The 16,765-nt window shown below is 38.3% G+C and overlaps 1 protein-coding gene across 1 annotated transcript in view; it reads left to right on the top strand.

The window, feature by feature from the left end:
- Positions 1-16,765, top strand: part of LOC139936145 (RNA helicase aquarius-like) — a 44,364-nt gene that overhangs the window by 2,022 nt on the left and 25,577 nt on the right. The window contains exons 3-20 of the mRNA XM_071930889.1: positions 246-286; positions 604-685; positions 1,457-1,531; positions 2,415-2,555; positions 3,345-3,413; positions 3,904-4,004; positions 4,166-4,242; positions 4,937-5,001; positions 7,387-7,500; positions 9,279-9,392; positions 9,939-10,042; positions 11,248-11,350; positions 12,431-12,551; positions 13,084-13,176; positions 13,571-13,671; positions 14,295-14,421; positions 14,940-15,110; positions 16,314-16,480. Coding sequence (XP_071786990.1) covers positions 246-286; positions 604-685; positions 1,457-1,531; positions 2,415-2,555; positions 3,345-3,413; positions 3,904-4,004; positions 4,166-4,242; positions 4,937-5,001; positions 7,387-7,500; positions 9,279-9,392; positions 9,939-10,042; positions 11,248-11,350; positions 12,431-12,551; positions 13,084-13,176; positions 13,571-13,671; positions 14,295-14,421; positions 14,940-15,110; positions 16,314-16,480 — 1,866 coding nt within the window. The remainder of the gene's footprint in view (positions 1-245; positions 287-603; positions 686-1,456; positions 1,532-2,414; positions 2,556-3,344; positions 3,414-3,903; positions 4,005-4,165; positions 4,243-4,936; positions 5,002-7,386; positions 7,501-9,278; positions 9,393-9,938; positions 10,043-11,247; positions 11,351-12,430; positions 12,552-13,083; positions 13,177-13,570; positions 13,672-14,294; positions 14,422-14,939; positions 15,111-16,313; positions 16,481-16,765) is intronic.

Genomic DNA, 16,765 nt, shown 5'->3' with positions numbered 1-16,765 from the left:
CTCAAGACATGTGCCTGGTCTCAAGACCATCTCAATACCTTCTTAAGACCTTCTTTTGGCGGTCTGAGGTCTCGTCCTGGTCTTGACTGCAGAAGTCTCGGTGTTGGGAGAAGTCTCCGTCTTGGACATGCAGGTCTTGACCACAACACTGGTATCTTTTTTTTGAGGGACAAACCGAAGACATTGACAATATTGACAAACCTGTCTTAAAACTCATATATTTGTTAATCTTTTTTTCTTTGAAGGTAATTGAAGATGTTTACCACAAGGAGCTGATCCAGAATAAGTAAGTTTTTTAAAACCACTTCACGACAATATTTAAAAAAACAAAAATTTTTGGCCACCCACAGCATTTTTGTTTTTAGCTTCTTGATTAATTGTTTTACTTTGAATATCATTGTCACAATGAAACCCTGTCTTAACTAGGGAAAGATGACAAAGGTTTTCATAACCTTTCTGTAATTCATTTTGTCGTCTTAGTCTTAGAAAATCAGTAGGCACTCAGTGTGATTCACAGAACCTCTGCTGTGAGCCACCACCATTTCTCTGTAACCTACATGTATGCTGCTTCTAAAAACTGTCTCATGTTTGTTTTCCTGATAGATTTGCCATCAGGAGGATCATGCTCTTAGAGTTCAGTCAGTACTTGGAGAACTACCTGTGGCCCAACTACATTCCAGAAAAGGTAAAACCACAATTTTAGGCATTGCATGGTGAGGTTTCAATGTGTAATAATCAGTTTGTTGTAGCACCTTATGTATAACAACATTATCCAGCTTAATGCATGAGGTTTGTTCTTGAGAGCTTGTCTTGCTGTTTGCTATTTATTCTACTGCCGCAGAACAGCACTCAGGAGACTAATTAGTTCTGAAAAGAATTGTCCTGCTTTATTAAAGGAACCTTACAGAATTGGTTGGCTGGCAGTGTAAGCACTTTATGTAATCCACTGTATACATAATCTGAAAACCTGTAGAAGTTTGAGATCGATCGGCCTTCTAGATCACGAGAAAATAATGAAAACCCGATTACAAATTTTGCAAACAAAAATGAATAAACCGCTCACTGAGCAATAAACTCCAAACGCGAAGTTAGATTATTTATTTCTCATCAAATATGAGGTTTCAGACAGAATATTTCAAGGGATGTTTTCTACTATCATCATCATTAGACCGTGTAAGTTTTATGTAAATCTGTGATCTTCACGATTTTTGTTTCTTACCAATTCTGTAACGTTCCTTTAAGTACTACCTGGGAAGTAGAAAACTGACTTTGTGGCCTTATTGTACGTCCTGACCTTGGTTAGTTTTGATGAAGGACTATGTTGTAGAAGTAAATGGGGTTTACTGTTGTGTTTCCACAGCACACAGCAAACACTCATATTTGCAGGTTTCTTTTGAATAATCCGTTTTCAGAAAGAATAATCAATTTTTTTTTCATTATCTTTTATATATTTCAGGCCAGCAAGACTCATGTGCTGTCCATTGTCGTGTTGATAAATGAGAAATTCCGAGAAGGTGTTCCACCATGGGAGGTATGTCTCCAAACTCTTGGGAAATGTTCTGATATTATTGTAAACAATTATTTGAGGTTTTTTTTTAAAGAGATGATGTTCATCCATGTGTCATAATGTCTCTGCAATAAAGGTCATATCTTGATAAATAGCATTTACGTGACACACTAGTTTGAAAGTGCACAAACTTTGTGTTGTCTTGAAAGTGACTCAAATTTACACACAAAACTGCAGTTGCCAAGATACAATGAGTTTACTTCAAGCGTGTGTCTTTTACAAGAAACAGGGTTATTGCAAAATCATGACACTAAATAAGTATGGTACTATTTGCTGTCTATTTAAAGCACTTATGACAATATTCAGTACAACATTTATTTCCAATTCCTCAATCAATAAAAATACAATGTTTACAAAGTGATACACAAAATGTAGGAAATTTGGGGCAACAACCAAAGTAAGCACAGCTTGTGTTAGGGAGTGCCCGTATCTGAAAATGTATAAAAGATTAGGACAACTTAAGGGTGAATGATAATACTTAAGAGTCGTAGTTTTCTAGATACAGCATTCTTTCTCTGGCTAGATGATATTAGGTAAATTTGTAAACAGCCTGGCTGTGCTGCTCATGTGTCAACAACTGATTGAAAGATCCACTTTGGAGTGATTGTTGTTGGTATTCTCGAGAATAAAAAGTGTTAATACTTGCAATTCAACATAAGGGTCATGCAGGGGGCGCGGTGAGATGTCTAAAACTTGTAGATCGTTTGCCATGATACTCTGTACTTTTACATGGAGTAACTACTTGGGATGCTTAGATGAAAAGATCTTTGGGTTGAAATTAAACGTTGTATTAATAAACTAGTGGAATTTTTAACTAATCTTGTATTGTAATTTGAATATCTACCAGGCATGTAAATCCAAGCCGGAACACTTTCCAGGGTTCTTTCGTCAAGTGATGGAGTTTTGTCTTGAAGATGATGAAGCCAAAGTGAACATCAAAGAGCAGACCATCCTCATGGGTTTCCTCATACACTGCTTCAATAGTCTGGTAAGCATCATGTTTAGAGCACTTTTATGACATAGCAATACTTTAGGCCTCAGACCAAACTTAAGCACAACCAGGTAAATTGTAAGGAACCAAATATGTGGTTTCGAGCCATGTTTGCCCTGTTCATTCTAATATTGGGCGACATACCATTATCATTTTGGGTCAATATCAGCCCTTCATACACTGCTTGAATAAGCCACTTCGGAGTTCCAGCTGCGCATGTCTGTTACTGCTGACAACGGACTTTGTTTATCTTCCGTGACCTTTTGACAATCTCCCGTGACCTTTTGACAATACAAAAGGTCACGGAAGATAGACAAAGTCCGTTGTCAGCAGTAACAGACATGCGCCACTGACTCCCCAAAGTGGCTTATAGTCTGGTAAGTATCATGTTTAGAGCTTCCTTATGACATAGCAAGAGTTTAGGCCTCAGACTGAGTTTCAGCACAAACATATTCAAGCCATGTTGTATTTTTGGCCACTTGACTTCAGTGCCTCATGTTTTTAACCCCCGGACTCGGACCTGACTAGTATATATTTTGCAAAGGTTTTATAAGATTGCCCACTGTTATTACACCTTCTTTTTTTGATAAATCAAAATAAGTTTTTCCCCAGCTTCTGTGAATTGAAGTTAAACCTGCATTGCAATTTGGATTATTGGTTTTTGGAATTGAAGTGTTGCTCCTATCTAAAAACAAGGATCTTAGGATAACAATTTTCAAATTTGGAAAAGCTTTTTTTTGCTGAAAATCTTGATGTGTTGACATTTGAATTCATTAATCTTTGCAGGAGGTTGATGTGATACGAGAGCAGGTCCAACGTTTAGTCTCGTTGCCGATGTGGGTCAACCTGCTACCAGTAAGTATTCAATGTGATCTTTGTTTCAATCTTCATGTGGTGACTGTAACAGCTAGACAGTAACACTGATTAGTCAGCAAAGCCCCTGATGGCTGGCTTTCATTTAATGACTTTTATTATACCCTATGTGGCAAACAGATTCCTTCAACATGTTCCTATAAGTACTAGTTTGGCATAAAGAGGAAATATTGGTAGTACCTCAAAAGAGTTTCAAGGTACTGAGGTCACATGCATTCACATTGATGCACTGCTAGAAACACTGGGGCAAACCTCTTTAGTTGGCGATAACTGTAACTTGGTTCTTTTATGTGCATTACACAACACACAGGCCTGAATGTCTTATTCTAAAGACGAGCCAAGAAATTCTGGGAACTCTTCTGTTTTTTTTCGTTTCTCCTCGCCTTGTTAAGCACCTTAAAATAGAAAGATAGAATGATTGCGTTCCACAAATACCTGATGATTGATTGATTGATTGATTAAATTTCCACAGGGCCGCCTTGAGAAAGAGCTGCAGCTGTATCCAAAGTACAAGAAATTCTGGAATATCGTTAAGAAAGTTGACGCCAAAGCAGACGATAAGACAAAAGCAAAGTAAGTCTTGAAAAGTATTCTGCTTGCTTTGTGCAAATTTTAAATAGAATTATTTGAGTATTAAAAATAAACACCAAATGTCAAGCATACATGTACATATACAATGCAAGAGTGACAGGATTAACCAATTAGCATACTTATTCTTCTTGATTGTCGTTTAGGAATGAATTTGAGAGACAGTTTCTGTCAAGATTGATTCAATGCTTCTACAAGATACTGGACTCAATTCCGGAAACAGGTAATGTTTATTATTATATTATGGTGTGAAGTATCAATAAATGTGTCTAGAAAGGAATTTTACTGTTCACCATGTTTTAGTTATGCGCTCATGTCACACACACCTATTACTATTATTGCTTAAACATGTGGCATGTCATGGATGAGCGGTTAAGAACACCGGATTCAAGCTCTGGTGTTTGATCAGCATGGTGTGGGTTTGAATCCCGGTCATGACAATTGCTACCTAAAATAGGGGAGGTAGTGCTTTCTGCTCTACCGGCCAGGCTTCGGATTGATGATACCCAAGCCTACATCCGTTTGGACTGTAAAAGGGGTAACCCTTTTTCAGCCCTAGGAGTAGGTGGCAACGGCCTCTGGAAAAAATAATTGTAGCCCACACCTTGAAGTGGCCTTCAGGCCTTGTGTGTCTGGCGAAAAAAACCCAACACACTACTAAATGGATGCGATAATACTCAAGCGCGGCAGACCTTTGAAAAATGTAACATCAATGAGAAGGGTCTACACAACAATGAATTTGTTGCTGACCAGGTCCAAATGTCAGGGCTCTGCCAAATGTAAGTGAATCATCTGCTTTGGTAAAATTTTATTACCTGCTTTAAAAGCAGATATATTGCTCAACAACTTCCTGAATTTGTAAACTATTAAACGCACTTGAGTTTAATTTGTGGAATATTTGTTTTCTTTCTAAACAGGGAAAATCAAAGCCAATAAAGTACACTACTGCGAGAGATTTGTCGAGCTTATGACAGACTTGGAGGTACTTTTTTAGTTCATTTAAATTTTAATATTTCAAAATATCCAAGAACATGAAATTTCTGATTGAATAAGACTCTTAACTAGGAATGATTTTCATGTCATGTAAAGACTGAACAGGCCTTGCACTAACTTTTTTCTTTGACTGGTCATTTGTACTTTTGACTAGCCCGCAAAAATTTTCACTAGCCCAATAAAGTATTCAATTTGTGTGTTATTTTTGTGTGATAAACTCAATTCTGTATATTTCGCCGTTTGGTATTATCACATTGTTGGTCCAATACTCCCTTCTCTGTTGGCTTCTTTTTTCCTTCTTTTGGATTTGCAAATTCAAAATAGCACCACATGCAGCCCTGACCACATGGTAACTAAGTTTACAAAAACCCGTGCAGCAGTGTTCTCCACAGACTTTTTTTTAGGAGGGCGGCTTGAAAAAACCAAAATGGCGCCCGTCAATATGACGTAATCAAAATGGCGCCCATTTTGATATGACGTCAGTGGACATAATAGCAACAAATGCTTGAGAAAACCATTTTCTTAAAAATGAGCCCAAGATGCTACCTATTGATTGACATCCATTTCGGTCGGAACAAACTTATTTTAAAAACTAAATCAAAACTACAATTTGTTATATACACGTATTTTGCTTTTATGCGCCGCGCCAGTAACCTCCAGAAAGGGATGATCGGCATGCCGCATGTCGGAATTTAGAAAGCGGGTGATCGGCGGACGGCCTTCGTGTGCAATTTTTAAAACGAAAAAAACCAAAACCCAAAACCACATTTTTTGCTGATCTTATCCCAACAATTTATGGCCCTAAATAATACTTTTTCCATCCAAAACTATTTTCATGAATTAATGATAAGCGGTTCCGTCGTTAAGAACTTCATGTGCAATAAAATCATCGAGATTCAACGGTGGGTATTGCACCGAACAATATTTATTTATCAATGGGCGAAAGTCGACATGTTTGAATGTGCTTCGAGGCTGTACATTGTACCATTCTGTACATGCAGGCGGCACACTGTGTGGCAATTCTTTCTCAGTTTGTGAACGTGCGCATTGCGTTTGAGTCTATCAACGGCCAATCACAGCATGCGCTGTGCATGCAGTGGATATTTTTGGCGACGCCGACGGTGTGGGTGGTGTGTGTGCATCCTGTGTGTGTGCATGGTTGGTTATGTTGATGCACTCGGCATACGGAACATGTGGCCGTGTGTACATCGTGTATTAGCGTTTGTTTACGATCGCATTTCTGACGCTGCAATTTTGAAGTCGATTTGGCTTCAGGTACTCGTTTGATCTTATTAAATGCAGAACACACAGTAAAACAAGCACACACATTTTCAGTCACTTTAATTTTATTCACATCTTGTTTAATACAGGTAAGTTTCTAATTTTTGACTAGCCCGTCCGGGCTACCTAGAAGTACATTTGACTAGCCCGCGGCACTCTTGACTAGTGATTGGGCTCCGGGCTAGTGTCTAAATCGAGCCCTGCTGAAGTTGAAAGTTAGTAAATAATATTGATTTACTGAACGTTTTTACAAATATATAAACAAATATTTATGTTGTCTTCAGTAACTAGTTTGTGTCAATTAAATCTTAAATAATTTTGGGTTGAACAAAGAAACAATGAAAATCTTCGTTGAAAGTGTTGCTATGCATATAACGAAACACACGTTTAGGAAAATGTTTTTTTTTTGCTTTTTGGAGGACCATAAACACCTAGTAAGTGGCAAGTGAGGGTCACGCAGTCTATTCTAGCGCACCGGACTCCAGTTCTGGGCCTAATTTCATAGAGCTTTTAAGCACACAACGTAGCTAAGCACAACAAAATTATGCTTAACAGAATAAAGTTATCAGCCAAATCACTATCACTCATGAACAAACTGTGACTGGTATCCTGCCACTCTTTGCTTAACAGAAAAATGTTAAGCAATGCTTTCTGCTTAAGCAGCTCCATGAAATTTGGCCCTGATGTTCTGATCACCAGAGTATAGATTGTGTTTTTAAGCAAGATACTTAGCCATTTTTGCTTTAATTTTTTTTTTCCACATCGATGCAAACAAATGAGAAGTAGAGGTACATTCTTTGTTAATACTTTAACGAGTAGATAAGACTAAGCAAAGATGTGGAGGGGATTCGCAAGAAGCAAGCTTGACGAGTGCGAACCCACTTATTTATATTGTATATGCTCCAAGTTTCATCTACCTAGATTGCCAAAAAAAAAACAGGAAAAAAAATTGAAGTTGATGAAATGAGTATAAATGTCAATTTGATCCAGTCAGCTTTGCCTTCAGATGGGGCGGAAAGCTGGTGGTCCAGTGTATTGTGTTAAAGAACTATGTCTTTTCTTTACATATTTTACATTAATTTCTGTAACGCAGGCTCAGCTTCCTACCAGACGCTTCCTGAATGTTGTCTTAGATGACAGCCATGTTGTGGTACGCTGTCGCCTTTCACACTTGAACAAAAGGCATGAAGGCAAACTCTTTACCCAGGTAAAGTATAAATGCAAACGTAGTTCAGAAGTTTTTGAATTTTTTTTTTTATGTTTCGGTTTTGTAATGGCGTAGATTGAAACTGCAACTAAATATGTTAATTTTCACATGTTTGTGTCTTTTTATATGAAGGTGGAAATAGGGTGTCTAAATTCCAGTGACACAATATGCATCTTTTTTTGAGTTGTGATTCTGACAAAATGTGGCGGTATAAAAAAGATGTCGCATTTGGAGTTACTGCAAACTACTAGATTGTATCTCCACAATGCAAAGTTTCAAATCCCACTCATGTACTATGCAACTGCAAACCTTACTTCAAATCCTACTCATGTACATGTTACTGCAAACCTTACTAGATTGTATATCCACAATGCAAAGTTTCAAATCCTACTCATGTACATGGAGTTACTGCAAACCTTACTAGATTGTATCTCCACCATGCAAAGTTACACATCCTACTCATGTACATGTTACTGCAAACCTTACTAGATTGTATCTCCACCATGCAAAGTTTTAAATCCTACTCATGTACATGTTACTGCAAACCTAACTAGATTGTATCTCCACCATGCAAAGTTACACATCCTACTCATGTACATGTTACTGCAAACCTAACTAGATTGAATTTCCACAATAAAAAGTGTCAAATCCTACTCATGTACATGTTACTGCAAACCTTACTAGATTGAATTTCCACAATAAAAAGTTTCAAATCCAACTCATGTACATGTTACTGCAAACCTAACTAGATTGTATCTCAACCATGCAAAGTTTAAAATCCTACTCATGTACAAGGTGTTACTGCAAACCTAACTAGATTGTATATCCACAATGCAAAGTTTAAAATCCTACTCATGTACAAGGTGTTACTGCAAACCTAACTAGATTGTATCTCAACCATGCAAAGTTTAAAATCCTACTCATGTACATGGTGTTACTGCAAACCTTACAAGATTGTATCTCAACCATGCAAAGTTTAAAATCCTACTCATGTACAAGGTGTTACTGCAAACCTAACTAGATTGTATATCCACAATGCAAAGTTTCAAATCCTACTCATGTACATGTTACTGCAAACCTTACTAGATTGTATCTCCATCATGCAAAGTTTCAAATCCAACTCATGTACATGTTACTGCAAACCTTACTAGATTGTATCTCCACCATGCAAAGTTACACATCCTACTCATGTACATATTACTGCAAACCTTTCTAGATTGAATTTCCACAAAAAAAAGTGTCAAATGCTACTCATGCACATGTTACTGCAAACCTTTCTAGATTGAATTTCCACAATAAAAAGTGTCAAATGCTACTCATGCACATGTTACTGCAAACCTTTCTAGATTGAATTTCCACACTAAAAAGTGTCAAATCCTACTCATGTACATGTTACTGCAAAACTTACTAGATTGAATTTCCACAATAAAAAGTGTCAAATCCTACTCATGCACATGTTACTGCAAACCTTTCTAGATTGAATTTCCACAATAAAAAGTGTCAAATCCTACTCATGTACATGTTACTGCAAAACTTACTAGATTGAATTTCCACAATAAAAAGTGTCAAATCCTACTCATGTACATGTTACTGCAAAACTTACTAGATTGAATTTCCACAATAAAAAGTGTCAAATCCTACTCATGCACATGTTACTGCAAACCTTACTAGATTGAATTTCAACAATATAAAGTGTCAAATCCTACTGATATTGAAATTAACACTAAGTTGTAGCCTTTGATTCAAACTTACTTTTATTCTCTTATTTTGGTGTGAAGCTTTTAGATATGTTAACCTTCTACACCGGCTTTGAGATAAGCGACTCAACCGGCACTGCGTTGACTGATCATGAGATGACAGATCTGCATTATGACAGAATGAGTTCATTACAGGTAGGACAAAGGACTATCCACATACCTAAATCGTGAGCCTTAAAGATCAGCTTGAATGAAACTAACAATGTAATCAGCCTTGGCAAAAATGCAGATTTCACGCAAAGCTCAAAAAAACGGCACAGTAATTTTTATTGGTTGTGAACCACTCACGTAATGTCATACAAAGATGTATGTATTTGGCTACGGGGAACATGAGTCTACATCACAAAAGCATAACCTCGTACTCGTAACTACATCGCTCTCGCCGCACAGTCTTTTCAGAATGTGTGTCACCAACTGAAAGTGGTTGTTGATGAGAAAGTGTTATTAGGGGCAGAAATTAGGGGAAAGATCATTCCAAATCGCAAAATTGCGAACTTTACTTCCGTGATTGATTGATTGATTTCTTTTTTACGCTACCAAAAGTCTCGCAAAATAGTTAGTATGGCAGACAGTAGCCATATGTGAAATTAGTGCAAGGTGGTCAATATGAGTGTCCAATCAGTTGTTCCCAGAAAATTGACATACATCTCTCTGATGTCTGATTCATATTTGTTTCCATAGAGGGCAGCCTACAAGTTGTTTGAGGATCTTAGAAGGTTCTCTTTGTCTAACGTCGCCAGTGTGGACACCAGGAAAGCACTAACAAACCATTTTGAGAAACTCACGTAAGTCAACCTTTTCTCTGTTTTGTACATTTAAAGCCATTGGACACTTTTGGAACAGAAAAAAATAAAAATCACAGATTTACAAATAACTTACAGGGTTTACAGAAGGTAATGGTGAAAGACTTCTCTCAAATTATTCCATGAAATGCTTTACTTTTTGAGAAAACATTAAAACCATTATCAATTCTCGAGAATTACGGATTTATTTTAAACACATGTCATGACACGGCAAAATGTGCGAAAACAAGGGTGGGTTTTCCCGTTATTTTCTCCCGACTCTGATGACCGATTGAGCCTAAATTTTCACAGGTTTGTTATTTTATATATAAGTTGTGATACACAAAGTGTGGGCCTTTGGACAACATTGTTTACCGAAAGTGTACAATGGCTTTAAAACCACTGTATTGCCTCAAACCAAAATATACTTGATGGACCCTTCCCATGCAATATGCTATTACATTTACACAAGTGTACAAACACTTTAGGTTTGCAAATGTCGTAGAGTTGGCACCAGTTGGGCAACTGCACGAATGTTTATGAATTATATACCACCATTAGCCCCATACAAAAAAGCAGGATGTTCCCTCATTCTGCCCCCAAGTAGTGTTAGTAGTGCGCACAGGAGTTGTACAAGTTACATATTTGGTGAGCAGGGTCTGTTATTATCAATTTCCCAACTCTTTCTTTATGGGCTGTTTATGGTCATACTCACAGTAATATCACAATATTATTATTTTGTTGGTTATTATTCCTTTTTAATTAATGTAAATAAATTGTTTAGGAAGTGTCGTGGCCGAGTGGTTTCAGAGCACCGAATTCATACTCTGGTGTTTCTGATCAGCAGAGTGTGGGTTTGAATCCCCAGCCGTGACACTTGTGTCCTTAAACAAGACACTTAACCATTGCTTCGTCCTTCGGATGGGACGTAAAGCCGTTGGTCCCATGTGTGGTGTAATGCATGTAAAAGAACCCAGTGCACTTATTGAAAAAGGGGTTCGCCCCGGTGTTCCTGGCTGTGGCTGCTGTATGAGCCGTAGCACCTTGTAAACCTATATAAGGTGCTAAATAGTTGGGTCTCAGAATTTATTACTGCAATAACCTATCTTTCTGACAGTTTGTATATGCTCAGCACCTCGAGTATCTTGTTTGGTAGATACGTGCACTGTATAAGACATTGATTTTATATTATTTGTGTTCTTTATCAGTGCCAGTCAGCTTCATCAGTTTGCCGCCCATCTGCATCTGATGGCTCCGTTACCAGAGGAAACAGAAACCACAAGTGACAAGGAGTTCTTACTGGAACTCATGGTAAGGCAGAAGGATGTTCCTAAAGAGATGTTTCGAGTTTGGCGGGAAAAAACCCCATGTGTCCATCGACATTCTGCGAGTTCTATTTATTCTGTATCGTGTATTTATCTTCAAGCAAATTTGAATCCTTGATTCTGATTAGTTGATCCATAGCACAAAAGTGTGATTACATACCCTGTTCTATAATGCACTATATTCAGCTATGCATCAAGTTTGCTAAATGATAAATCACCGGGCATGCATGTACCACTGGGCATGCAGGTATCGTGTACATTTTTGGTACTTAACAGGCAGGGTGTACTTTTAGTACCTGTTAAAGACCAGTATCCTCACATGGTGTGTCCCATTATAAGCATAAAATAACCATACTGTGAACATTTTGGTTCAATTGGTCATTGAAGTTGCATGAAAATAATGAAAGAAAAAGCACCCTTGTTTCATAGATATGTGTGGTTTTAGATGCCTAAGAAAGGCTTTATGCCTGTAGCCTTTCTCAGATGTAAAGGGGGTCGTTTCTAACAGTGTTTTGTGATATAAACAGCTCTCCAGTGCTCGTTACCAAGTAAGCTTTTACGGCCATTGGCTTGTGTGGCAGAATTACCAACAGTATACCCTGCTTTTACGCTAACCTTCATTCAGCAGAGTTGGATTAAGGTTTTAAACCCTTTATTGACCCCCTGCACGCACGTCACACGCGGCGACTGTCGTACGCTCACCATTTTGGTTGGTAGTTATGTTTATGTGTAAACAGCCGCGTGGCCTAAAAAGCGCACTTCACTGAATAACGCACAATGACATTGACCACCAAAATGGAGCATCCAGGATTATTCTGATGATGACGTCAGGTGAATAGGGTCAATATGCATGTGTCCATCATCTAGAGACTCAAATTATCAGCTGTTTATATGCAAAATCTTTGCATATGTTTGTATGCAAAATCTTTGCATATGTTTATATGCAAAATCTTTGCATATGTTTATATGCAAAATCTTTGCATATGTTTATATGCAAAATCTTTGCATAGTATAGTAGAAGAAGAAGCCAACTATCGTAGTTTCATGACTTCTTGGTTAATTTCAGGTATCAATGCACGAGCGTCGTCAATCTCAGATTCAGGTTCTCAATGAGACACCCCTGTATCCTACGGATAAATTACTTTGGGATGAGAATGTAGTTCCGACCGAGTATTTCTCTGGCGAAGGTAAGTCGTTTTGAGTATCGTTTTGTAACGCAGGATTAATTAACTTCAGGCCTTGAAGTTTTTTCCCTGACTAGCCACCTAGAATATTGCTTACATAATATTGCTTACATATATCCACTTTGCAAAAACCAGCAGGATACCATTTACAGATGGTACACATCCATGACACAACATTTTGGCTGGTAAACTTATCCTGGTAAGCATAAACTTCCTTTGTGTTTGCTATTATGACCCACTGGGGTAGCCAAGGGGATAACAACCCAAGCAACAACTCAAGAAGAATGAGATTTATCTCAGTGTAATATAATCTTTGGAAATGTCTCAAAAATTATGACTTTTATAACAAATCTAAGCACAAAGAAAAATACCTTGTTTGCTGATGGAGAACACTTGTGGCTATCATCATTGCCTTTTTTGCTGGTATTTTTCTCTACTTTGATTTTGTTTTAAAGGATGTTCAGTTTGAAATGTCGCACTTAAGCACAATGGTATCCATTGTAACATGCCCTTGTTGTTTTGTTGAATGTTTTAGGTTGTCTGGCTCTACCCAAACTCAACCTTCAGATGTTAACTCTTCATGATTACCTACTAAGGAATTTCAATCTCTTCAGACTGGAGTCAATGTGTAAGTACCCCAATGGAAATTAGCCTCCAATGGAATTAAGCCTCCAATGGAAATAAACGTCCAATGGAAATAAACGTCCAATGGAAATAAGCGTCCAATGGAAATAAGCGTCCAATGAAAATGAGCCTCAAATGAAAAAAAGTCTCAAATGAAAATAAACCTCCAGTGAAATTGAGCCTCAAATGAAATTGAGCCTCAAATGTAAAACAAGCCTAAAACGAAAACAAACCTAAAAAAATAAGCCTCCAATGAAATTAGCCTCAAAAAGAAATAAACCTCCAATGAAACTAAGCTTCCATTGGAAATAAGCCAATAGAATGAAACCTCAAAAAGCCTCCAATGAAAATAAGACTCCAATGAATACGAGTGTCTAACGGAAATCCTTTTCTTGCAGATGAGATTCGTCAGGACCTTGAGGATGCTATTCTACGAATGAAGCCCTGGGTTGCAGAGAACGGAGAAACGTTTTTCGGTGGCTGGGCTCGTATGGCTCAGGTAGGATTACTGAGTGATTATTATTATTATTTTATATAGTTTTCATAAGGAAGTTAAGGATGCCTCGTAAGTGAACCTAATAACTCGCAAGCCTAGGAAACCTGCCGTCGATTTCACAAAGAGTTACGACTCGTCTTATCTTGAGTTAGGATGAGTAACTCTTCCTAACTTCGGATTAATCTTAAGGTCTGCATGCTACAGTGCAGGGTTGGGACTCGTCTTAAGTCCTAAGATTAGTCTTAAATTAGGAAGAGTTTTGTGAAATCGACGGCAGTTCACAAGAATGCTTACTACATGCATGTGAACTAGAAACACTGGGGTTAACCTCTTTTCTTCAATGATCAGTGTTCTGGGTTCTTTTACATGCACTAATTAATCCTAGTACACTGGACCTACGGCTTAATGTCCCATCCAAAGGCCAAAGCAGTTATGCTAGAGTATCTTGCTCAAAGGCACAAGTGCCACACTTGGAACTCAAACCCACACTCTGCTGATCAGAAACACCAGAGCTTGAGTCCGGTGCTCTTAAACTGCTCGGCCACAGCATGCCAAATGCTTCTTTCATTTATCTCTTTCATTCATTGAGATCTGTGACTGGTAAATTACCTTTTCCCTCTTTACAGCCCATCACAGCATTCTCAGTGGTTGAGGTAGCTAAGCCTAACATAGGGGAGAATCATCCGGCCAGCGTCAGAGCCGATGTGACCATCACGCTAAACCTTCGACGACAGATCAAGAATGAGTGGGAAGGTAAAAACATCACTATGTTTTTGGAAATAGTTACTTGATGTTTTAGGCTATCAGACTATTCTGCTTGATGCATGGTATCTGTAATATCATTACTAGAAATATGGCTGTGATAATATTGAGTTCCTTAGAAATAGGACTGCAAAAAATAATCGATGGCCTAAGTCTTTCTCAAAGGCTAACTCTGCTAGGGATGAAACGTCAGGCCATTTGCATTTGTACCATAGGCCATTAACTATTTTGTGCATTTATAGCTTTGTTTGCATTTTTACCATAGATCTTTTAGGTTGGTGAGCAGTTTGCAGCTCATTCTTTTTCATTATCAAGAAATTTGACTGTAATAAGATTGAGTTCACTAGAGATATGACTGTAGTAATATTGAGTTACTAGAAATATGACTAATAATATTTAATTTTTAAAAAGCGCATCAAAGTTGATTATTTCCAATGTAGAAGTTTTAACAGTTCTTAGTACTGGAAAACTGAATCCAAAATTCACTGACTTTCTATCTTGTTTTTCAGCTCTGCGTAAACATGACGTAGCATTCCTAATCAGTGTGCGACCCATGAAGAAGATAGGGTCAAGGTTCAACCTAAAGGAGGAGCATTTCATTGAGTCAGTAGGCCTGCTCCATGTGAGAGGTTGCGAGGTAGAAGGAATGCTCAACGAAGAGGGAAGAGTCATTGAAGATGGTGAGTACCCCCCCTTCCCCCAGCCTTGCTACCATAGGCAGTGCGCTGTAACGATACCTCATATCCTCACATCACTAACCACTGGTACAGCCTCGCTACCATGGGCAGCGCGCCGTATCAATACTTAACACTAACTCCTGGAAGGGAAGTGCTGAAAAACAACGCTGATTGGCTAACTGAAAGTGACTGCTCTGCACTCATAGCTTGTTAAAAACGTTTTGAGCGCTTGCAGGGCACTCGGTGTGTACGTGTCAAAATGCAAATATTTGGAAGCAGCCCATTTCAAATTAGTTCTGTTTTTACATGGCCACCCAGAAATGCATACAGCAATAAAAAATAAAAAAGAATGATATGGAACCAGTTGCTCAATGACTTGAAGCCGCTTTTGTTAGCAGGTAATTTTATAAACAAGAGCTATTTTTAACCAGTTGGGGCCGGTTATCAATACATTTTTCCATGTCTCTGGGCATTTGAGCTAGCAGTGTTATTATTTTGCTTTGAAAATAACATTGTCACATCTCAAACACAGAATGGATCATTCACAGGACTAATTAAAATATCCAATGTACATGTAGGGTATTTCAAAGTCACACTTGTACCGGTAGGTGTTATGATCTAGCAAGGCAATCTGACAACAAATGGTGCAACAAAATCATACACCACTTGGAACGAGGTTTGCCCCCCCAACATATACATTCATCGAGCCATTTAAAACACAATGTGGGCATTCAGGTTGGCTCAGTGGTGTTGGCCCTGCCTCTCACCTCTGTGGACCCCCATTACAATACCGAACCAGAGCCTTGCGTGTGTATTGGGTCTTCAGTCTGTACCTGATTTCATAGGTTTTTTCTCCTAATTGAGGTTTTCATCCCACATGTGAAACTGAAATTTCTTCACCATCTTCTCTACATAGCCGGTTCTATGAAGCAGCAGGAGCTTGCTGTAAGATTATTAACCGATGTGTTAGCAAACAACTAGTCGTAACTAAATTTTGCATTTTAGATTTAATGCAGTCTTTATTTATTCAGGGAATTAGTGAACTCAGAATGATTTTTTAAGTCGATTTTTAACATGGACAAAAATAATTTGATTTCTGGTACAAAATGTTAGAGAGGAGTTTCTAAAAGAAAAGGTGGAGTTTCACCAGCAAAATCTGATTGTAAACATAAACAAATTGTCCTTTACTTCTTCAAACATTACCAGGGCCTGACCCGAAACCTGAGTTGCCTGGTGCCCAGCGTACCTATCGAGTGTGGTTAGATTCAAATCAGTACCAGCAGGATATGGCTGGTACTGCTGCAGGTGGAGAGGACGTTTATGAGTCCTTCAACATCATCATGCGCAGGAAACCCAAGGAAAATAACTTCAAGGTGAGTTACTTACAAATCTGGGAAGGGTCCCTAAGATGTATTGTTTGACAGACCTGATACTTCACATGGGCAATTTGAGACTTTGGATCAGTAGGTGGCAACAGACTTACTTACCAGGTAAATTTACATTGTTTACATAGTTCTGAGCAAAGTTCTGAGCATGCGTACATTATCAAGAACAATGAATTTACCTGCACCAGGAGGATGCTACTTAAGCACTGCCTTGGTAGTTGGTCTTGGCTCGATGGCGCGCGAAGGCAGGAACAGGAGAAGCTGGGCTTGGCT

Source organism: Asterias amurensis, chromosome 1, assembly GCF_032118995.1.
Source record: "Asterias amurensis chromosome 1, ASM3211899v1".
Taxonomy (NCBI): Eukaryota; Metazoa; Echinodermata; class Asteroidea; order Forcipulatida; family Asteriidae; genus Asterias; species Asterias amurensis.
This window is presented reverse-complemented; position numbering and strand designations above follow the sequence as displayed.